Below are 24,686 nucleotides of genomic sequence, written 5' to 3'. Positions count from 1 at the left end.
TTGACATTTGGACTTCAAGCACATCAGCCTCAAGCAGACATCACTTGAGCTCAGGTCATACTTGGAAGGTTATCTCTACAGCCTGACATGCTAGATACTTTTTTATTGAAAATGTAAGCCAAGACTCTGCATAATCTTAATATGCATCACAAATGCCAGATGCCTGCCCTCACATAATGGACCCCAACTTGTCCTGTCTTTTAATACAGTCATTCCTGGCTAATAGTCTCAAGGTGTTTCTAAGATAAGACCTCACTCATTTTTCATTTACTCCAACAGTCCCACTGAAGCAAGCCTGTAATCTGACAGGAACCAGATGTGCACATGAACAGATGATGAATGCAAATGGCATCAGCTTTTAAGCACAGCAAGGAAAAAAGCTACTTGGTAAGTCAAGGTAATGGACAGATAGGACGGGAATATACACAAAGTCATGCAGTACTAGAACATTCAAAAACTGACTCCATGTTACTGCTATAGTTACTTCCCTTTCTTAAACCTTCTTAATAGCCTCCTCTCACTTCCTTGGCCAATAGCTCCCATTTCCTAGCCTTACGAGTTCACATGCCCTCATCACCTACTTGTGACTAAACTAAGCAGAGCTTGCCCATCCTCAGTGCATCAGCAGCTTCTGCACTCAACTACAACTGAGGAGTCCTCCTGGCAGACTCATCCATTAAAAAAACTCAACCCACACCCCACAATAGTGTTGGGAGGCCTAGCAACTTTAGTTTAAAGTAGCTGGTATTTAGAAACATGGTTTTGAGTAGTTCAGATGTGGCCTTTAGTCACAACTGCTTCCTCCTCAGGCACATCAAACTTTACCTGGTGCAAAGCAGCAGCGTGTCAGCAGCTACTCATACCTTGTACTCAGAGTAGTCATTCTCCTCCTCCAGTGAGGACACCGCTTCTCCCACAGCCACACAGTAAACTGCCACCTTATGTTACCGCCCATTTTAGAATTTAACTCTGAGTTTCTGGACAATAAATGCCACAAACATTCACATCGGACAAGTCAGTTTATCCAAAAAACACAGGATTAAATTTTACAATAAAGTGGTTACCTCAACTGTGGCTTATACTCAGCTCCCCGGTATCAACAAGTTAACTACACTGTCCCTCTTCAAATATAAACGATCTAAGAATAAATGCACTTATAATTACTAGTACTAAATACTATTTTATCCATTATGCAAATAAACAATACACAAAGTTTCATAAAATGTGTCATTGCATAACAGCCAGTTTGTAAACGTCTATCATCACTCATTTTTGTGGTTCACAAAGGCAGATTTTAATCTATGCTAAGAACTTTTTTTTTAATATTCGAGAATTTCAAAGTCATTCAAAGCTCCTAGAACAGGTAATTTCTAAAGTGTGCTCTCCTAAAGCAACTACAAAACAAGTTTTAACTACATGTAGCTGGAAAAAAGTGCTTGCTACAACTGCATTTGACAGGTGTGACCTACCCCTTTTATGCAGAAAGTTTTAAACTCATCAAAATCAGTATTTAGTCGCAAATCCATTAGAATTTTTTGTAAGTCATCTTCCCCATAAGCACAAAATGGAAAGCTCACTTAATCACAGAAACAAATGAGCATGATAAAAGTAAAAAAATGTTCAGTAACATTCAGAGGAAAAAATGTTTGAATCTCTTTTTAGTACGATTTTAAATTAATCAGGCAATTCTGGACTGTCTCTTTTTAGACAAATCAATATTTTTTTCTACTTCTCACATTTCTAGCCTAAATTCTCCAGGTAATATCATGCTACTAAAATCTGAAAGAAATCGACACGAAAAAAACATAAATTTATCACATCTGTGTCCAGTGCTACAACAGTTTGTCAAAAGCAAACAAGATTATTCAAAATCCAACTCTATGGTTATTTAATCATCACCTCTGTTTTCCTTTAGATTTTAATATATTAACAAGAGACTTGTTTGGATGTCAACATGTTCTTTAACTATAAACTAAGCACTGTAGTGTTGCAGCAAAGCAACAAAACCCAAGCATATTTTATGCCTTTTCCCTGTCTGTATTCATGTACCCTCTTTGACAAAGGCTTCAAATGGGAATTTCTGGTTGCAAACAATACAAAGAAATTTAATTATTTTTAATGTAATGCTTTGCTAGAACTACTGTGTAAATGCATCATGTCTTCTGTTTTTTAATAGCTTATTTATATCATTTAGTTTTCTGATACTTGAATGTTTGCATTTTATCTGCTATTAATTTATTACAAAGCAAGCAAATTATCCAATAAAAAGTAGTGCTCTTGTGACAGATCCTAACCTCGAAATTACACACACCAGTGCTGTCCCCGTAAGACTTAACTGGACTTCTCTCTCCGGATGCACAGACTTTTAGAGGCAGTACCAAATTACACGAGCAGCACAAAACCCCTCTGTCTACAAGATGCAGCACCCAGGAAGCATGTGAGCTTAGGATGTTCGAGCACGCCGTGCTGGGTGGCCCTCCCTGCTCCTATCTGCAGAATCACAGGATCCGTATTTTTTGAGGTTGGGAAGGAACCCGGGGAGGTCGTCTCGCCCACCCCCTCTGCTCAAAGCAGGGTCAGCTACAGCGGGTTGCTCAGGGCTTCGTCCGTTCGGCTTTTGAGCATCTGCGAGAAGGGGAATTGAAGGGCTGACCTCCTCCCTCGCCTAGCCCCGCGCAGATCAGCAAACCTGACGACCACTTGGCTTCTCCTGGCTGCCTGGGATCTCTGCCCACGAGGCGTGGAGGCCCCGGCTTTCCGGGCACTGCCGTGCCCCGTCCTTCACGGGCAGCGAGAACAGCCGCTCGCCTCCCGGGAACTTTCTTCCCGGGGTAGCAGCAGATTCGCGCCCAGCCCCGCAGGGCCAGCCCGGGGCAGGGAGGGGCCCCTCTCCCACCCCGAGAGGCACCGAGACGGGCACACTCGCTGCACCGGGCCCTGCCCGGCCCCGCAGGCCTCCCCGCCGCCCGGCACCTGCCGCCGCCTGACAGCGGCGGCGCCAGGCCCGGGGCCGGCGCGGAGGCGGCCGTGGGGGCAGGGCGGCGCGGGGCCTGCGGGCCCAGGGGCCGGCGGGCGCGGCGGGGCGGGGGCTGGGCTGGCGGCGGAGGACGCGGGGGGGGCGGCGGCGGCGGCTCCCACCTGAAGTCCTTGTCGCTGGATGTCATTTTCTCCAGCAGGTTGGAGATGTGGTACGAGGCGCTCGCCATGTTGACGGACCCGGCCGGGGGGGGAGGGAGAGGAGGAGAGAACGAGGAGGCGGCGTCTTCCCGGCCTCGCCGGCTCCACTTCGCCCGCTGCTGGGGACGGCGCTCGGCGGGGCGAGCCTGGGCCGGGGCCGGGGCAGGGGCGAGGGCGGCGAGGGTAGGCGGGCGCTCCGCCGCCTCCTGCGGCAGCGGCTGACACGGCGGGAGGGGCGGGCGGACGGGCAGGCAGCCGCTCGCGCTCGGCGCCGGGTCAAAGGTCGAGAGGGCCGCCCCCCCCTTCGCCCTACCGGCGCCTCTGATTGGCTCTGCGAGCGGGTGGGAGGTGCCCGCGGCCGTCTGACGCCAGAGCGTACGTGGCGCAGAGCGTGCGCGGGAAGTTTAGGCCACCGTTGGAGGGTGGCGGGAGGGGGGGAGAGACGGCGGGAAGGCTGACGGGACTACGCTTCCCAGCGTGAATCGCGCCCGCGTCGCACCCGGGGCTATTGGCGGTGCACGTCGGGATTTGCAGTTTAGGGGGACGGCAGGGCCTCCGCGGCGCGTTGCCCGCTGGGACGTGGAGCCTCGTTTTGGTGGCCGGCTGGAGCGGTGCGCAGCGGGACGTGGTGGCGGCTGGCGCCCCTGAGGGGCGGGCTCGGCTCGGCTCGGCTCGGCTCGGCTCGGCTCGGCTCGGCTCGGCTCGGCTCGGCTCGGCTCGGCTCGGCTCACCTCACCTGCAGGGAGAGCCGGCTGAGAGGGAGGCCTAAATAAACTCCTCCAGCCTAGGCGTTGTCCACATCAAAAGGGTTCAGCAACGCTCTGAGCGCCTGTCAGTGCCCTGCGTGGGGCACCAGGTACGGTGCTGTTTGTACTGGGGCCATTACAAACCCACGGCATATCCTGGTGTGGCAGAGGCTGCAGCTTCTGTTCCAGGCCCTCTCACACCTGTGCAATGGCTCCCGTCATAGCTGAGCACGCTGTGAAAAATGTCTGATGGAAGCCAAAAGCAGTGATGTGAAAATTAATTTTCTTGGTAAATAAAGGCATGCTTCCATCGGTCATGGTTTGCAGAAGGCAGCTTAAAAATGTGATGTGAATGCTTTCAGAGGTCTTGGAAGCCAAAGGGCACCTTTTAGAGAATTTTTTTTTTGTACCTCATTACTGTTCATGTCAATCTCGTTACTTTTCTGGGCCTAGCCCGTGATCTGTCTATGCATGGATAGATGATATGGAGTAGTAGAATTGGGGAAACATTTCCACATGTTACATCTTCCTTAAGGTTCATATTAAAATACAAGAATGTTAAATAGCTTTAATCCTTCTCAGTTACATGTGTGTACAGCAAAACTCCTAAAGAAATGCTTTTTGATCGCTTTATGTATATTAAAAAAAAGACTTGGAACTAAAAAGAAAATTTCTTTAAAATAGGCATTTATTACATGCAGCTTGCAGGCAGCCTTGCACACCAGCTGATGGAAAGCATGTGCTCTTTACTTGGTAGGGAGAAATCGTGTGTCACTACCATGGCCTGTCACCCGGCCACAGTGTACAAGCAGCTATTTTGGAAGATAGATACTTACGCGGTTAATTGTCTGGCAGCTGTGTTGGAGAGAGAGAGCTTAATATGTACTGGTCTCGTTCCCCAGAGCAGCTCGGTGGTAGGTGAGCACTGTGCAGCAAAATGATGGATGAGGTAAGAAGGAGGTGGGCAGTGTGGTGTTGGATTAGTGGCATTGCGGTGGGGTGTGATGCAGGGATGGACTAAGGAAGATGGGAGTAGTCAGGAGGCGGGGCAGGTGTCCCGAGGAGAAATGGGGGAACATCGGTATGGGTAGAGGAACTGCAGTGAGGGGAAGCACTCAGAAGGAGAGCTGGCCCAATGCTGACTGATTTTCAAATAGGCCATTCATTCCTTTGATTTGGGAATACTTAATTTAGAGATTACCTTTAGAGAGGGAAATTCTTTACTTCATTTCGCTTGAATGCTTGTGTTGGATATTCAAGGAAGCCAGCTGGAACAACACAGATGAAGATAGACTCAGTCTTGACTTGGTTGTGACAGCTGAAAATGGTTTATGACGTCTGGATTGTGATGATATTATACCACACACAGAAAAACTGTAGCTCCTCTTTGAAGTACTGAGATATAAAAAGTTGAAGTACAAATGTTCGACATTTGGCACGTTGATTCATATTTTGCCATATGAACGTTAGCGCTATTCTAAATCATTTTGGTGACTGTGACTTTCGAGCATCTTGCCGTTCCCAGGAACAATTTGTTTCTGAGATGTCAGTGTCACATTATCAGTTCTCACATACTGTGGGAAAAGACCATTCTAACCTGGTCTTTATTTACATTCATGACTTTGGTACTAAATGGGGATCCGGTGGTTATGGGGTGGTAAAAGATAATCTGTTCCAAAAATGTTCTGCCCACATGGTTACCATGATGCATTCTATTGGATAAGCATGTTAGACCAACCAGATGATAGAAAATTCTCTATGGTAGGTAAGGTCTTTATGTTGATTACTGTTGTGGAGTAAAGCATTGCCGATGGTCCCTGTAAGCAGATCCACTCAAGATGGGATTTAACTTTTTAAATCCTTACTATTTCCAATTAGACACTAAACCAAGCTATTTCCCACTTTGGGAATCCAACATACATTTACTTAGAATGAGGGAGTGTATGAGAGAAAAAAAAATCAGAACAATTACAGAACAACTCTGCTCTGTCTGCTATACAACCTTGAACAGTTTTGAAATTATTTTAAAATCATTTAACATCATCCTTCCTGTGCTGGTTTCTATACCTCAGCCAGCTTACCCTGCCACTGCTTAAACCTGATTTCCTGTTTCTACCATAAACACAGGCCATCACAGAGGAAGTATTTTTTTGTTCAAGTACATTTATTACAATTGGGATTCAGCTATAGTAGATGCAGTGTTCCAGAGGAAGTTAGACACAGAGAGAGGCTAATTGAGAAGGGATTTTTTCCAGCTGCTAGCAAACAACTTCACAGATGGAGTGGTACTCCTGATCTGTTCCCTGTAGACACGCATATTAGATGCTCTTGGTTCGTTCACAAAGATAGCCGAAAGCTTAATTAAATGCTGGAACCTGAAAGGATTTATCTTGCTTTACACTTGCAAATATATTTCCCAAATGCTGAAGATGAGAGAAGAGTGGAGTTAGTTTAGAGATGCATTCACAGCACTATAATTTGAACTATCACCAATTTGCCCTTTCACTTCACATGGGAGTTGCGAGCCCTCTGATCGGCAGAGGACATCAGGAATGTGCTGCATCTTCATCTGTCAACGCGGAAAGAGCTATACCACACAGCTTTACTCAGCTTAAAGGGAATCCTTTAGGATGACAAGTTTAAAGCTGGTTATCGTTTTTTACAGCTGGTTTGGGGGAAATAAAAGGAAAAATGCTGCTCTAAGTCAAAAGCTGCTCACGGCTGCAAGCAGATATTTGAGCCAGAGAACCTTACAGTCATGGTTTATCACTTAGATACGTGACTGACTTTGCACATTTGAACTTTGAATTTTTAAAAAGATGCCTGGAAAGAAAATCCTTACAAATTTATTGGCTGATTATATTAACAAACCACAGATGGTGTCAAAGAAGTTATCTAGATTTAAATCCAGAAGAAACGAAAAGGAATGGTATGGCAATCTTTAACTGAAAGCAAACAAATTGAAAAAGCAGCATAACTTACACTAGAACAGTCACATGGGTAACTGTGTTTCAAGGCATTAAGGTTATCACTGTATTGCATTGTATAAAATATTATGTTCCAAAAAATGAAGATGAGTTAACTGTAGAACTAAAAACTTGGCTTTGGAATCTTAATCATAACAATGCTCTCTTAAAGGTGGGGATTTTTCCCACCTTATTTTTTGTTTTCCTTATTTTTAAACTTAGATGACATTCCATAGTAAATTATAGCAATTTCCAAAGTAGGGCACATTTAGAACTAAACGAATCATCCACTGCCTTTTAGGCAAAGTTTTAGTTAAGTTTTTCTTTCTTCCTAAAGCTGAAAATTTGTTCATACGCAAGTTAAGTAAGAATCTCAAAGCATCTTTCCAAAAGCAGTTGGTGCTACTGTGCTGATTCTCACTTAAGACTGTTTCATTTCTGGACAATAGCAGATACTGTTGGTCTCATTTAGGAGAGATTTCTACACACTTACCAAGAAGAATAAATAATATCTACAGCTGTGAACTGCCTGGCCTTCCTAATCCAGATAATCCACTTCTGTAAAGCAAAGTAAAGCAAAGCAAAGTGTTTGGGTGTCTGATTCCATCAGCTTTAAAAAGAGAAAGATCAGGAGAACAGTGCTGAAAATAATATATGCATCTTGTTAAGTAATGGACTGAAGCAACTGTCAAATGGGCTGAAATTGCCTCTCTAGAAGAACAAAGCTCCAATAGCACCCTCATCATAAGATTAAGTTTCAGGAAACATAATATCGTGAAGAAAAAAATATAAGTCTCTTAAAAAAAAAACAAACACACAAAAATGCTAAAAGAAATCTCCCTTCTGGTTGCTAAACACTGCACAGCTTTTTGCAGCATCTGTGATCAAAACTTTTGAAATACATACCACAACCACCCAAAAATAAAAAATAAAACGAGTCTTTCAAATGAAATCTGATTTGAAATATGAGCCAGAAATTTAGATTCAAAGATTTTTATCGTTGTATTATTTTCATGCCAAATGAACTCAGTTTACAGAACAAAAGATTGTTTTCTTCCTTAATACCTCTTCTGAAAATCAGTGCAGGTTGTTTTTCTTTTTGCTTGACCATTTGCATTTCCATTCCTTATCACAACTCTAAATTTGTAATTCCTTCAGAGCCAATTATGTTTCCCCTTATGTCAGCACACCCAGCTTTCTTCATATAACGATCTTGGCAATGCTTGTACTCCAGTGCAAGTGTCTCCAGTAAACTTAAAAGCACTTGTTTAATTGGAACTTCTGATATTGAACAATACTCTTGTTTCAGAAGTTGTAAAAATACAAATTATTTTATGTGTTTGGACTATTCAGGCTTACTAGAACCAGAGGTAGCTGTGCTATGGATTTTGTTTATTCTGGATCCTGCATTTCAGGAAAGCCTTGACCATACCTATAATTTAGAAATTTCAATGTTAGTACATTGGCTAATTACAATATGAGTCAATGTTTGTCAAAGCAGACATAAGGGCTAATCTGTTTCATGTCATAACATTTTAAAGCACTGGTGTCGTTTTCTTGATTCTTACTTAAGAGTGCCTCATTTGAGGCCAATAGAATGTGCTATCATCTCCCTCATCTATGACACTGTCAGTAACAGCAAAGATGAAAAAATGCAAATATAATTATTCTTCCATGAATCAAGGTGAACAGACAGGGCTAAAACTAAATTGGAATGAATGAATCTATGGAACAGAGTGTAACTTTGCAGAGTCTGATTTCTTGGAGCAAAACTGAGTCATCCACGGGATCGTCCAAGGTAAAGTCACTCAGTGACTCTCCTCTTGGAGCAGATGATGCCTGTTGCCAGCCTACCATCACTTGAACAGTGAACCTAGTCTGCTGCCTGTCAAGATGTGTCTCTGTTGGCTGCCACAAACTGACTCATGTTTTGATCTTTTTCATGCTCTGTGAATGTTTTACCGAAGGGCTGTATTAGTCTTTAACTCGCGTGCTGGAGCTGAACAGCTCTTAATATATGATGTATTCTTTTCTTTTAAATTTGCTGTTTGAGAAATAAATTAATAGTAATGACTCAATACACACTGTCATCCACATTCTCACAGCAGAAGAATCTAAAAACATCCCCTGACTTCCATATGCTCTGCAGAAGAGACTTCTCCAGGTTTTCTTACAGAGTTGACTGCAGTTCTTAGACCTGACGTGTAATACCTCTACCGTTCAGGTCCTCCTGAGCAGGAACACACACTTGCCGGTCTTTATTAGAGGCTCTTCTGGGACTGAGAAGCTCTCAGTCTCAACTCAAAAGTTCTTTGATTTTTTTTAGTGACTGAAGTATATTCAACACATAGTAAGTGGTTATTATCCACAAAATCTTGTCAGAGGAGTACTAAGTTCAAGTACTGATTAGAGCCTGTCTGTGTAGTTTCCTCTTATTACTTATTTTTGCAAAGCGAACAAGGGCATAACACGGTAACAGACTGGAAAACTGCTGTAAGATTGCTTTTGCCATTTGCACTGACAGAACTGCCACTTCTCCCTTCAAAATCTTCTGAGTGCTTTGAATTGAAACCTTTAAAAGGACAGAAGTCAAGATCCAACCCCCAGAACATATGAATCTGCTGATGTGTGAGAAAGCTACATACCTCCTTGTCCTCATTAGAGTTTTACCCAAACTTAGTTAACTCAGCCTAGCTCATTTGTGCCACGACCATTTCCACTTTACCCTGGAGGCAGGGCTGCTGAAGGGGCTGGCGTCTCTGGGGTCTTTCCATTTTTTGGTTGTCCTGCACACAGGTGGTGGTACCAAAGAAGAGACATCGACCGGTCTCTTCAGCTCCGCGCTGAAAGGCTTTCTGCATGTCAACAACCATTTGAACAGAAACAAGAATTAATTTTAATTGCCAATATTCTCACCATAACCTGTTGAACCTTGGGGCCTAGTGTCTTTCAACATGCTTTTGCTCTTTGATATAATTCATTAACTACATGCTTGTGTGCTAAAATTAGTTAACACAGAGTCGTAAGTGTGAAAGTTGTTTAAATACATATTATTAGGCTATTCATGTCATTCTAGGATTAGTATCCATGTATTATAATAGCAGAGTATAGTCTAAGTTTAGAGATACACAAGATAGCATACACTTGAACTTGTCAGAGCCACCATTAGAATTTTTAAACCCTCTGGATATGTACAATTTTTCTTCTCTTCATAATGAATATGTATAAAATTGAGTAGGACTGCCAAGTATTTTTGGCTCATTTGTGAATTTATGTATATGAATGGCAAATACAAAACGAAGTATCAAAAGAAGCAAGAATACCAGCCAAAAACCTCATATATCTCATGTGCATTATTCAAGCAGGAAGAGGCTCTTAAAAGAAAACATTTGCAATTAGTTATAATACTTTTGAAATTGTTACATGCCGGTAAGAAAAAACATATATCGAAAAGAATGTGTTTACATTTCAAAACAATCTTAAGAAATGCCTCCTGTTGTTTCGTTATCTCTCGGGGGGTTAATGATGCCAGTAGCTCTCACTGAGAGAACTGCCATCTTTTAATAACTTCTATCACAAAAGTCAACCCACGCTGCTACAGTCTGATACAGAGGAATGTAATTTCCAAAACAAAAATAGTTCTCCAAAACTTCTTAGTCTTTTCATGCACTGAAATGTTGAGTCCTATTGCTTACATTAGAAACAACATCTCCTGCCTGTCACAGTCAAGGTGACCTATATGATTTTTAATTTTTTTCCCATTTTTGTGCTACTGCCAATTTAAGGGTGTAATTTTATCTCTGTATTCAGCTATAATGGTACCAGGTCAGGGCTTTGTTCTGTTATCATCTTGTAGAGGCCGAAATTAGTCATTTTTGTAACATTTTTGCATTACTAGCCAGTGCTTCAGAGAGCCTGGAACAAATATATTGTAGAAGCAATGTCATTTGGAAGGATGAGATACAGAGAGACAATTGTCTGCTCACATATCGCAAGATAAAGATGATTTTCTCTCTCAGTGATTTGTAAGAATGTCCTCAAAGTCCATTCCTACAGTCTTTCTAAAGGCAGTGCTTTCTCTAGCAATAGAAAGAAATAAGCTTGTTTCTTTTTTTTCTTGTACCTGACGTCGTCATTTATGCCAGCGCATACTCATTGTGAAAAAGCTGATCTGGTGGCATTTTGCAGTCACTTTGTCCTGCTGTGAATAGTGGCACTGTCTGCAGCTGTGATGGGCACGGACGGAAGGAAGATGCAGTTCTGCAGCCTTATCCTCCACCGGGAGGTCATCAAAGTGTGCTGCCCAGACAGAACTACTGTGAGAGCAGGACCTAGTGTCCCTCCACTCTCCCTCTGCTGCCAAGAAGGAGAGGAACAGATGGAGAAGCACCTACGGTAATCTGCTAGCCTTGTGCGTGGCCGAGTTTGTTGTCCTTTTGAGATACAGGATGTTTTCCCTTCCACGCTTGCCCTTGTGAATAAACCACAGAGGCTCATTGCTCTCAGGTCCTTTTCTTGTGTTGCTTCCATTTGTTGCTCTCTCGTCCGCTCTGCTTTTCTACATGATGTTAACAGGGTCATTCTGGGAACCCAGCAAAGGCCAAGAATGGTGTGAAATTTGTATTATGTTAAATTTACACAGCATCAGCAGCTGAGGCTGAAAGAGAATTTTCATTATCCCTTAGCACTGTATAGTCTGAGGCATCTAGCTGAGAAGCTGTGATACCATCTTGGAGGAATAGTTTGAACATGCTTCAAGGTCAGCTTGTAAATACAGCTATTTTATTGCAATGAAAATATCCCATTTTAGTCAACGTTCAGGACCAGGACCTTACTAGAAGGGCAGAAATACCTATGGGAGTAATTTTTTTCTGTTCAGAACTGTTTGTCCACAAATTGACGCAAGGAGTTTTTGTTTCAAGAAGCCAATTCCAAGATTACATTTCCTTGAGGTGACTCATCTAGTAGTACAGTAGCGCAGTACCTGCAGGGCAGGCAAAGGAGGTTGGCAGTGGTCCATGGTATTTCAGGCTTCTGGGAGAACAGCAAATTGTGGAGCATGGTTGGGTTATGTGAGCCATCTTGGTTGATTAAAGTCTGGCTTAAATACAACAAAGCACTTAAGCACGTTGCTTAATTTTAAACCAATCAGAGTATTCTTATGGCTTCACGTGAAGCGTGTGCTTATGTACTTTGCTGGAGAAAGATGTTATTGTGTATTGCAGGTGTATCGAGCAGGAAGAAAATCTGTATCACTGTTCACTATATAAGCTCTGAAGCTCAGATCTTTCCTTAATTAGTGTATTTATTTTACATGCTTCAGAGGTCAGGAAAAAAAAAAAACATTTTTCTGTTTCCTTAATGAGGCCCCAGTTTGTCAAAGTTCTTAGCTGAAGTTAGCGCTGTACAACTTAAATGTCATTTTTAGTATCCAGCAGGATAAAACCCTAACTGACACATTTGCAAAACCAAGCGAAGCCTGGGATGGTGAATACATTTCCAGAACCATGGGAACTGATCGAATGCGGCATTAAATCCATTTGATTCTCTTTTATTAGCAACCACCTGGATGTCCAGATAGGTAATTCAGAACAAATGTGCTCTTTTGAGTGATTAGAAACTGAACAGAATGAAAATCCATTTTCACATCCATTGCTAAACAGTGACCAAAGGAGCAAATATTATGCTGAACCATGTTCTAATCTGCGGGAGGGGGATAGAAATTTTTTTTTTTTTTTTTTTCAAGGTAAAACATTGGGTCATGTGTGATCCGCTGTTGGAAGACAGGACGAAAAAGAGCTGCATGTCGCAATTATTCCTGCATTTCCCACAAAGTAAAACGTCTCCTGTAAAATTGCTCTGTTTGTAGCTTCTGCCTCGAGATAACTTTTGCACCTGCTGCTCAAAGATTAAACTACATCTGTTGAAAAGAAACTGCCATTTGGGGTCACATATGTTATCGAATGACATTTTTTGTTTATTTGTGCAGCTAGGGCTACTGAATTAGGAATTCTTTCTCTTCATTTTGAGCTTTACTGTGGATCTTCATCATAAAATAATTCTTTGGAGCCAGTAAAAATGCTGAGGCTTTAAGCTTTATAGCAGGAAGAAAGAAAAAAGAGGGCATGATTTTTTCCTAGATTTCTTGACAATAATGTATCTGTATTATTAATACTTCAGACACATTAGTAATTCTATATTTATCCAAAAACCACTTAGGTATCCCAAGAAGTTATAGATTCTCATTGTTAAATACTTTATTCTTTCACTGTCATCTCTGTTACATACTTTACTCCCTGCCACCCTCACCCCTTTTAATGGCATTGTTGTTAAGGTAATCTTTGTGTCAAGCACCAACTCAGTATCCTTCTTGATGTCTGTAGAATACAGCATAAGAGCAATAAGAAAGTAAGAACAGCAGCTACTTCTGAAAAATAAGGTGTATAGATGGAGGTGTTCCCCACGATATGTCTTTTAGAATATTTGCAGAAAGCTTATAATGTGGGTACTCTTAATGTAAAATAATGTTCCTCTAAGAAAGTTATTTGATGACAGCTATAGTTCTTTAACTTTCTACGGGCCTTATTCTAGAATAATTCCTTTATGGACATAAGGTCTGTAACATCCAACATCAGTAAACTACAGAATTATCCACATTCAGATTTTTTTAATATGAAAAAGCTGACTAATCAGAGCCCTTGACAAAAAGGCAAAGGAGTAATGACTGAATATACTCCTCTGCTTTTAACAAACTGGTATGAATCCCTCCGTCCCTCAGTGTTGCCTCCTTAGTGATACTTTCTGTCTTGACAAGATCATTTACTCAAGCTGTCTGTCTTCTGGTACATATGGTTGGTGGCATATAGAGTCAAGTAAGCCCCAGCTTTTCATCCTTTTTCCCATCAGGGAGTAAAATTTCTATGTAAGCAGGATCAGGTGATGATTCAAAATGGAAGCTAGTAATTAATTTTTTTATATTGTTAGACCTTGCAGTCTTGGTATACATTCAGAGTTACTTCCAACTGAAATCCACCAAACTTGCTGTCTATCATCTCATGCGTATTTATTTTGGTTACCAATAGTTCTTATGAAAATCTAATGCAAGAAGTTTAAAATGTATTTACCATAATTCACATGTCTCATCTTAAGAGCTGTCATAATTTATGCTCAATATAAATGCCTAAAGAATAAGACTGCGCTTCTAGGAATGGAGGCAAAATAGGGCTTCAGTGAAAAAAATATTCTCTGGTTGGGTCATCAAATAGTATAAGATTTTCCAGGGTATTTCCAGTGATTATGGAATGCAAATGAAGTGCAAAAGAAATGAATGTTGCCCTAAGTGCTGAATGATATCAAGAACTAATGGAGCAATCAGCCCTTCTTGTTCCAAAGAGTCATCTTTTACAGTAGAAGGCAAAAAATGTAGCAATCATAACCTATAATACGATGATGGAAGATGCAGTGAGAGTGATATTCCATTAAAGTTCGTATTTCATTTTTCACTAAAGATCAACAAGTTCAACAACAGCTGAAATCAGATTTTTATAGCCGGTTATTGTTTCAGCTGTCATTACTTTTGCATTACTTGCCATCAATGAATATTTTCAAGGAGCAGATCCAGTCTTTAACTTAGCTGTGCTCAACTGTGTACCAAGACACACTTAGAAAGGAAATGCTGGAAGATTATTTAATAAGCAGTGATTTAAACATGAGGAAGAGTTAAAGGAAATAATAAAACCAGTGTGCACTGAACTGCAAACAGGAAATAGTTTCTTTTTGCTAGTAGGGCTACATAAAAATAAAGACTCAAAGCAATGAGTGTGCTTCATGTCCAATTGATGCTGACAGAATTAAGGTTCCCAATATGTAAGGTTGAGTCACACTGTGTGCCAGTTGTAGTTTTTCTCTTGCCCGTAAAAAAATCTTGTGATTCCAATAATAAAAACAATTTCACTCAAATGCTGCAGCTTAATTCTTATCCCTTCAAACCAAACCCAAGGAGCTGATGGCACAGAAGATACGGGAATTATATATCACATCCGTGCAGAATGATCTAATTTGCTCTGATGCAGAAGTCCTGAAGAAATATGCTGCTAAGGCGATCCAATCAGCCAGGGTTTATTCTTCTCCTGTTCTAGTTTAGAAAGCAAAAAAAAAGATCTGAAAGCTAAAGCTATGCCTTCCAGAGAGTTACCTTATCACAAAATCAGTCACAAATGGAATGCAGAAATCTTTCAGGGAAAATAGACATCAAATCCATCCTGGTGGTGTTATCTTCATTTTAGAGCTTCAGTAATGATATTTCAGAGGAATTCATAACGAACCCTCAAAAAGGGAGAAGTCTGGAAGTTTCACTTTGATTTCATACATGAGTTAAAGCAACAGCTCCCAGACTGAGACTATCCTCTCTAATGGTAGTAAGCAAACCTATGCCTAAAGAACTATGTCAAAAAAATCTTGCTAACGTAAATAGAGCGTACCCAAATGTCTTCAGAGTTCATTTGGCCAAATGCAAAGATACTGAAGTGTGATGTCTCTTTCTGCTAGTAATAATACAACCAAGTATGAAGATCTGGAAGGCTCAGCGTGCTCATGATTGGGCATGGCCTCTTTTGCATCTAGGGTAGCAATTCAAATCCAAAATAAGTGAATACAACAGTGACTGAATTCTGTTGCCACATCTGCTCTCGGTGAATTGGTCTCAGAGTTCCTGGTAAACAGGTATTATATCACATACAAAATGTCTCACCATAATTGTCACCCTCCTAGTCGTCAGAGACAGAAGTAATATAGACTGGAGCAGGCATGAAGAACAAAATTCTCATTAGTTCTGTAGGTTGTTCCCCTTTGGGCAACAGATTTACATTGAGGAATTGGGCCAGGAATAGCAAAAGAAAGCTCGTAATGCTTCCCACCTACAACTTTTAGTACCAGCCTTTTGCTTAGCCAGACTTGGTCAATTTTGTTTCAATATTCTTCATGAACATTAGAAAGGCATTTTCAGGTCTACATAGAACCACTAAATGACAGCTAAAAACCCAGCAACTAAGGAAATTAAAGCAAGAAATCTTTTTTTTTCCAGTCAAGAAAATACATTTCAGATTTGCATTCTACTCATTCTCTCTCAGTAATAATTCTTTAGTCCTGTGCAACAGGTCATTAACCTGCTTAACAACCCTAAAACTAGATGTTTTCCCTTTAGAGAAATGTAGTGAAAATCAAGTCAGCGAAATACCAAATCTTCCTTCCACTTCATTTTCTTTGATAGCTTAGGGGAATACATGAAGTAGGATTTTTCTCTCACAGTGGCAAACAGTAGTTTAGCTATTAACTACATGGGATCCAGATTCGGGACCCGTACTATGTTTGTGTACAGTCTTATTATCTGCTGAGTCTGATTATATTCTGATCAATATTATCTAATGACTGTGACCACAGATGGGACATTTCAAGGATATTTCAACTTCCATTGCCATTTGACAGTAGGCAGAAAGTGTCACTGCAGAGTTATTTGTCCATCTTGATCTTCTCTTCCTAATTAGAAACAAGAGGAAAATCCTTGAGAGGATAATTCAGTTTCTTCATCCCCATCTCCCATGTTTTACCTGCAGCATAAACCTTGTAGTTGTTTAAGAGACAGATCATGTAAGGAAAGCGCAAGTTAGAGCTACGCCTAAAAGCCTAGCGACAGTTCAAAACCCCTCCGAGGGTTTGCCTCTCTCTCATTTGAATTGGTACTTTATTGGGAGTTACTGTTCTTAAGATGTGTTAAGATTTTCTATGTTTCGCTTGATGTGTTCAGTCTTGTTCTCACCTATATCAATGTTCTTTTCAAATTCATAACCTGGAGGCAAAGGCCAAAACCTTTCTAGCTGTAGAAGCAAATGTATTACTTGTTTTGCTTGAAGTATTATAAAACCCCATCTCTCTGCCAGAGATGTTCACTGAGAGAGATGTCAGCTAATATGGTCTTCCAGGATTAATTAAAGAGTTTGTCTGCCAGACATTCTTTAAGTCTGCTTTTTCTCATTTTATTTTTACTTTTTGGCATGTAACAGTATTTCCATACTTATTAAATCCTCACTGATAATTACATGCAAAAGAGCAATTAGCAGCAGACGATTTAGTGGCAAAGAATTTATAATTTGAACTGTTTACCATTCATAGTTGACTGAAAGCGATGGCAACTTGTTTCCCGGCTATTGGACTTCTCAGTTGTAAGAGTGATGGAGCCCCATAAATAGAAGCAAAACTGCCCCAAATGCAACTTCATGGAAGTGACATTGTTCCAGAGGAGCTTCCAGCTGAGGTGGTCTCCGTTTCTCCAGCCTATCTTTGTATTCAACATAAAATCATACCTGTGCAGTAGAGAGCTACCTAAATGGCATGCGGTATATCAGGTGTTTCCTAAAACCAAAACCTAGTATCACTGCTCGTCACTGTGCGTTGAGTGATTTGTCCACATGCTGTCTTCTGTTCTTACTAGAAAATAGCCCAAGTATCATGAGTTAGCATAAATTATATTTCTTAGTCAGAGAGACCCAGTGGTGACTGAGATCCATGGAGGTTTTCTATGCTTGTTTTCTGTACTCGTTTTAGTAGAAACTTTAATTATCTGTCTGCAGGAGCATAGTTTCTGTGTTCCAAAAATAATATTGCCATTTCAAGCACAGTCACTAGGCCAGAAATGCAGAACCCTCATCAACCAGTTCCTATCTGAAAGAAGGAAAAGATTTGATGATTAATACAAAGAGCTCATCCTGAACGAGAAGTTCAAGGCAAGTATTTGATCTCCTCTCTGATCATGGACTCACCAGGAACCGGAACGTCTCACTTTTTTGACAGTCCTTTCGGCTTGAAATGTTTCCGTCCATTTACGTATGGACAAGAATATGCACAGGCACTACCATTTTTATAAGAATTATTATCAACTTCCCCTGCCCCCTCTGATTTGAAAATGGTGCTGGAGAACCAAAAAGAAGAATGCCTGGAAAAGAGAAGACATCCCCAGGCTTTGAGGCTTGATTTCTTTCTAATATTTGGATACTTTAGTCTGTTGCTTTTTTGCCTTGTTTATGTTGCAGTTATGCAAAGTCAGTTCTCCTGGGTAAGCCTTGCTGTCAATTGTCACTTGTTTGGTCGGCCATCCCACCAAAAACTGTATAGAAAACTCAGTACATTTATGACTGAAATCTAGTAATCTCAAAGAAATTTGATACTAGTTTGTATAATAATAGTAGGAAAGAGAAGACTGAGATAAGGGCCCAAGTTCAGAGGTTCTTTAAGATGGGCAGGTAACAGAATATAGTCATTACAGTTTTAATGTCCTTGCTCCTCTAAAAAGCCACGTAGATCTTAGCTGTCTGTGTCAACCTGAAGACTTGCAGTGGCATAGTGCCCTTTCAAATACCGGTTTAAGGCTCATGCAAAAGGGAGTCTGCTCTCTACTGATGAGTGTTTCCTTTCTGCTGCACCTGCTTTGTCTTTCCAACCAAGTATTGACCTAATCAAAACTCATTTAGCTTATGAGATCTGATGTGACTATGGCCTGGCAGGTATGGTTTGGAATATTTCAGAACTCAGCAGAAGAAAACATGTTCACTTTTTATTTTAAGCATCCAACCCTGAGCATGCATTTTGATTCATTATGAACAAGTAGACTGATGTTTTTAATAGGAAAGCAGAGATGATCTGTTTTGAGGCTGTGGTATTTTTTAGATTTATTTGCATGTGTAAGTGCTTTTTCGATCTAACTGACATAACAGGAAACTCTTGTTTGCTTTGCAGTTTAAGTATAATGAAAAACATCCTCCAGCATTTATCATGAATATACACCGCTGTGGCTCCGTAATGAGCTTTCAAGCCAAAATCAGGGAGCCTGGGAAATCTTTTGTATGGCTATACTGGTTGCATCGAAGCCCTATAGTTCATTGCCTACATTGTTCTTACCAGTAGTTTTACAGCACCAGAAGAGGCTGTAGCCTCCATACCTGTCATCTATTGCAGAATGATAACTGCAGACACTTGATTTAAATTCCTCTGAAATCAATGTTCACTTTTAATTTGCTAACCCTAAGTCAAAACAGAAAAAAATCAGCAAGCTATTCAGACAAGTTTATTTTAAAGAGACAGGGTGTGTTTCTTTAATGAAAAAAATAAAAGACAGCCATGCAATAAGACACTTAAAACTTTTACACCTACACAGAGGCTAGCAAAGCATAGTTAGCCAGGCAATATTGCTTATTTATATTATAATACAGCCTCTTACTCGACTGGATGGAGGGTCCTTTCTGGAGGAGATCCGTACCCCCAAAAAAACAATTCAATCTGCATATACAAAAAGGCACAAAACTTTTCAAAATAACAAAGGATCATTCAGGCATTGAGATGTTATGATTTCTCTGCCCGAGTCTGAGAAAAAATTAGTATTTATGGTAGGTTACAGGAGTCCATCTGGTGGTGGTGGGGCTACCAGTCCTTCCCCCCTTTAGTGGGGGGATGTCTGTCTTTCCACAGAGCTCATTCTTCCCTGCCTGGCTGCCTGCACATTAATAACAAGGAACAGAAACCATTCAGTGATTGATACCAGCTTATGCTAAACAATGTTCCCTCCTGTTTCCAATAAACATGGCTGTTCTAATAGATTATAGTGTCTCAGAGCATTCACTTCCCCCCCCCCCCCAGCCTGCCTTAGATGTCCTTTAACTGCTCCTTTGTGATGGTAATGAAACTAAACAGCATTTCAAAGCGGGCTTTGATTAGCATGATAACCGTGTAGTGGCTTGATGGCCAGCATGGAATGATTATCTAGCCTTCCAGCACCAACAGCTTTGAAGAAAAGTTATACAACCTGTTAAAATGCCTGTACGTATGTATATATGTGTATGTGTTTGCATTCACATAATACGTACAGGTATAACTCAGGCATCAGTAAAACCTGGCAAGGTCCATTCATTGATATTCCCCGTTAGAACAGTGTTTTCTTGATGCACAGGCTAATTGCACCAATTTGCCACAATTTGCCTGGGTAGTGCGTATGCATTTAAATAGGGGACAGGAGGTGGGATTGCAGCAGAGCTCAGTAATTACTCATCATGTAGAGCATCATCACATGCTGCTAGTCAGGCCACTGGGCGTTGCTGGAGATGGGACATCTGGAAATGGTGTACAGCAGGAAGACTGCAGAAGACCCAGTGTCTCGGGACCCGTGTAACAGTGTCAGCATGGGCTGAAACTAAAGTGCCAGGGCACCATTAATATAGTCTTCCAAATCAGATCATCTGGGGTGAGACCTTCAGCTGCAGCAAAGTCGCATCTCCATCAAAATGAACAAAAATGCCTGAGTTTATGCTGAGAGCATGCCCCTTTCTCCCTTGTGATATTTATTCCTTCCTCCTGAAAAATAAGTGTAAGACAAAGGCTTATTTCTGGACTATAGTTATCTGACATGGGTCATGGTTTTAAGAGGTTATAACCACACAACGTGATGGGATGAGCAGTAGCCCATTGGCTGTTTCACAGTATTTAGACTTTACGATACATGACTGACTCCTCTGCTTTCACTTCTTTTTTAGTTTCAACTTTCAGTTTCCCCTTTTAAATATTTGGAGCATGAACATGAAAAATCGCCTTAATTGAAATATTGTTTCCTCTGGATTTCTTTTTTTTAATGTTTGTAGATATTTTGGGAGCCCTTCAGGATGCTGCATGTTAAGCAAATGTATGACAAGTGACATCTTGGTAGTCTGCAAATACTTAAATGCCAGAACATGGAGAAGCTTCATGCCATCTATATTAGCAGCATATGTGTCTGCAATCCAAGGAGAAAGTAAGAGATGAGTAGGTACATTACAGAGGCAACACCCGATGAATTCAGCAGCATCGTGAAGCTGATCACTATGATAAAAAGCAGTGTGTCATCTCTGTAAATGTACTCAGAACTGGGGGCTATGGTTACTACAGAATATCAAAAAGCCTTACAAAGAGGTTTATCTGCTTTATCTCCCGAAGTATGAACAGCATGACTCCAACAGGCACTTTGCAAATGTTTTTTGATTTGTTTCTTTTGTGACTGTTTTTACAAAATTCAGTAACTGGATATTAAAATAGCAGATAAAATTTAGTGTGGATAAAGGTAATTCCAGGTACATGGGGAAAAACACTCTTAATTTCAGAAATGAAACAGTGGAAGTTTCTGACTCAGGAGTTAGATCTAGGAGCTATAATATATGTGGTTTTAGGTAACTATTAGCTAAATACTCAAAACAAGCCAACAGAATACAAGGAGTTATTTGGAATAGAGAAGGAAACAGAGAGTAGCCTAATGCTGCTGTGTAAATTATGTATGCGGGGGGCCCTGAGTTAACAGCTGGATGGCTACAGGGAGGGGACGGAGCGGTTGGGGAGCAGCTCTGGGGAAGGGGATGGGGCTCCTGGCTGGCAGCAGGCTAAACCATGAGTCAGCTCCGCGCCATGCTAGCACGGAAGGCCAAGAGCATGCTCAGCCATGTCAGTAGGAGCACCACAGCTAAGAGATTATCCCTCTTCACTCAGCACTCATAGACCGCAGCTGGAATATTGCCTCCAGTTTGGGGCCCTAGAGTACAAGAAAGACATTGATAAACTGGAGTGAGTTTGGCGGAAGGCCACCATGATGGTCAGGGTTGGAGCACTTGCCCTGAAAGGAGAGACTGAGGGACCAGGGCTTCTTCAGCCTGGGAAAGGGGTGGCTCTGGGGGAACCTAACAGCAGTACCTACTAACCAATACTAACTAAGCAGTAGCTACTAACCAGTACCAGTGTCTGCTTGTTAGGTTACTGAGAATCTGGAGCCAAGGTCTTCCTGGTGGTGCATGGCAGGGGAAGAAAGGACAATGGCCATGAAGTGATACAGTGACAAATCTGGCTGGGTATAAAGGAAAACATTTTCCTGATGAGACTAATGAAATGTTGGACCAAGGAGGTTGTGCAATCTCTGCCCGTGGAGGTTTTCAACACCCAACTGGATAAAGCCCTGAGCAACCTGCTCTGATCTCATAGCTGACCCTGCTTTGAGCAGGAGGTTGGACTAGAGACCTCCTGAGGTCCCATCCAGCCTGAATTATCCAGCGATCCTGTGTTCCACACAACACATAGCTAAACCATACAACTCCGCTGCAGGATGCTGAAGACACTGTAGGTTAACGTAGGTTTCCAAAGCTGGACAGGATCACCAAAGGGAAATGCGCTGAAGTTTACTAAATACATGGAATCTGTCTGAACCCCAAACACTTGGAGGCTGGGAAATGTTAAGAAGAAATATTACTGTAGGTTTGCTATAATCTCATATTCTTCCTTGGGTAGCAGCCTATGGCCACTGTCAGAGATGGGCTGCTGGGCTAGATGGACTGGCTGTCCATCTTCCAAACCATTGTAGCTCTTTTTGTGTTCTTATTTCTATAAAATATGCCATCGTGTGATCTACTGTTTCAAACCTAAAATTTTACAGAGCTTTTAATTACAGGGAAGCGCAGTTTTTAGAACGTCATCCATACCCTTGGAAGGAATAGTAAAATAATGAGGCTTTTCAGAATATTTTTTTCAGTCAATTTTCATAATGACAGTATTTGGGGGGAAATTGAAGATTGTAGCTTGTTACCAGAAAGTACCAGAAATGTTGTAAAAAGAGATCTATTTTTATTTAATTTTTTTACTTTTTCAAAAGTTCAACAAGTTCATTGCAATCTGCCTTTCAAGGTCATCCATCTGAATCAATGATCTTCTTAGCTCCACCAGTTCTGATTTTTTGAATAAAATTGTAATTACCAGCCTTTTAAGCACCAGCTGTTCTATTGAAACACGATACTGGTGGTGTACTCAGTCCTGGTGGAAAAATATCTGTGAGCTGCTCTTCACTGAAGCCTCCTAGCTGATTGCAAGAAGGACTTACGGTCACAGAATTAAAGGGGCCACAACCAGATCCTTTACGGATACAGTTGCCTCTCTCCTTTTGTGAACTACCCTGTTCAAACATGCATTTGAACCTCCACTGTAGTCATTCCTTATAAAATAAGGAGAAAAAGGAAAATACAATATAATATAGTATAATGTGCAAAGGAATAATCTGTTAGCTCGTCCGTATGATGAGCCACATGATATCAGCGCACAGAAACAGAAATACTATGGGAAAATGTTTCTCTCCCGTTATTTAGCAGCACCCATTATTTAGCAGTGTGTACCATCTTTATCAACAGGAGACCAAAGTTAGCATTTAAGGTGAAGGTTACAATCTACGAACGGTAGGATATGGTGCTAGAGGAGAAATCAGTGATGAAAAGAGAAGCTGAAGAGGTGCATTTCTAGCAGGATTTGCAGGAGAATCGAAAGGCTGATTGGCACAGGAAGTGGCATGGGAAAATAAAAGCAAGAGGTAGAATTTGTCTTGGCAGGAAAGTGATGTTCCACTATTAGAAATGCCTGCAGGCCAAAAAGAAAAAAATCCTGTGCTGAGATTTAACATAGATTTTTCAACCGCTTTAAAGCTCAGACCCTACACTAAATACCTTCCTCAAGCAGATACAGTTTTAGCTGTACAGAAGTTTTCTGTCCTGTTCAGGGAAACCAGAGACCAGTGCCTATTTATCCTCCCAAACTGGGATCGTGACAGTGTCTGGTGCAGATGTGTGAGATGAGAGGAGCAGTCAGGCGCTGGGGTGCGCCTGCCAACTGCTGCAGCCCTGCTTCCCTTCCCTTCCCCTGAAAGATTTTTTCTTTACATATTATATGATAGTGTGTTTTCCTTTTTTCTTCTATTTTTATAAGAAATTAGGACAGTGGTAGTTTAGCAACACGTCTGAACAGCAGCTCCTGCCAGGTCAGCATGCTGCCAGAGGGCACTTGGGCCTGAGGATGCAGGGGAGGGAACTTGCCGAAATCTGAAGCATTGCGGTAGTGCTGGCTGATGAGGCATTGCTATATTTTTCTCTATTAATTACATGGCCTTTTCTCTCTCCAAAGCCAGGAAAATGTCCACCCTGTCAGAAGTCTTTACGTACGAGGGCACTCATCCCTCTGCAGTGTGCTATCAGGAATCGCAGTGTCTGGCAAGTCCCTGTTCTCTGTAAATCTTTCCCTTACGCAACAGACCTTCAGCAATATTCCTGTATTCAGCACTCCTGCCAGTCAGACCGTTAACTCATAAGGTCCCAGTTCAAGAAGGCCTTTATGCACATAATGGCATATCTCTTTTTCTAATGATTGCGCTTAGCATGTAATCATTATCCCTAAGCCTGACGTGAAGAAGTATTTCTTCCTGAGCCAGAGGCAAGTGAATGCCTGGAGTGAAAAGGCAATACACAAGGAACAGTGAAGGAATGCAATACTATATTTTTTCTTCTTTATTACATAGGAATTAATACAGAAAAAGAGAAAAGCAATACAGGTATATTTCAGTTGGAAATACTAGTACAACTGAAAGGAGCTAACGAGGTTATTTCTTTTGTGCCACCCCTGTCTATCCCTGATTGCAGATATTTGCCGTGGGAATTATATTTTACTGCTTTTGTATACAGCACCTTTTACAATAGTTCTTGATCTCATGCGAGATCTCTAGGCAATCCTACAGGACAGGGAATAATAACTGGTAACAAGTACAGAGGACTCCTGTTGCTCATCATTAAGGTATGTCTGAACAGCAATGAGGGGAAATTTAGAATGACCACATGAATTAATAAAACCAGATATACAGGCTAGAGAGCTCAAATTATTTCATTTAAGGTAGTATAAAAGATTGAGACTACATCTTTCTTTTCAGAGATGC

At 41.3% G+C, this 24,686-nt stretch overlaps 1 protein-coding gene and 1 long non-coding RNA gene across 3 annotated transcripts in view; one reads left to right on the top strand and one right to left on the bottom strand.

Moving 5' to 3' along the window:
• The window catches only part of CAND1 (cullin associated and neddylation dissociated 1), a 37,846-nt gene extending 34,421 nt beyond the window's left edge, over positions 1 to 3,425 (bottom strand). The window contains exon 1 of one of the 2 annotated variants that reach the window (XM_087763949.1): positions 3,139 to 3,425. In XM_087763949.1, coding sequence (XP_087620075.1) covers positions 3,139 to 3,206 — 68 coding nt within the window. In that variant the 5' untranslated portion in view covers positions 3,207 to 3,425. The remainder of the gene's footprint in view (positions 1 to 3,138) is intronic. The other variant, XM_087763948.1, reaches the window with a different exon arrangement.
• Positions 3,426 to 3,598: 173 nt separating this feature from the next.
• On the top strand, positions 3,599 to 17,569 carry LOC148054553 (uncharacterized). Its single transcript, XR_015706200.1, has 3 exons — positions 3,599 to 4,033; positions 11,078 to 11,300; positions 17,057 to 17,569. It is a non-coding gene; the product is annotated as an uncharacterized LOC148054553 (long non-coding RNA).
• Positions 17,570 to 24,686: the final 7,117 nt, after the last annotated feature.

The sequence above is a fragment of the Nipponia nippon genome, unplaced genomic scaffold, assembly GCF_047370975.1.
Source record: "Nipponia nippon isolate SJK-2023a ecotype South Korea unplaced genomic scaffold, ASM4737097v1 scaffold_3, whole genome shotgun sequence".
NCBI classification, from domain to species: domain Eukaryota; kingdom Metazoa; phylum Chordata; class Aves; order Pelecaniformes; family Threskiornithidae; genus Nipponia; species Nipponia nippon.
This window is presented reverse-complemented; position numbering and strand designations above follow the sequence as displayed.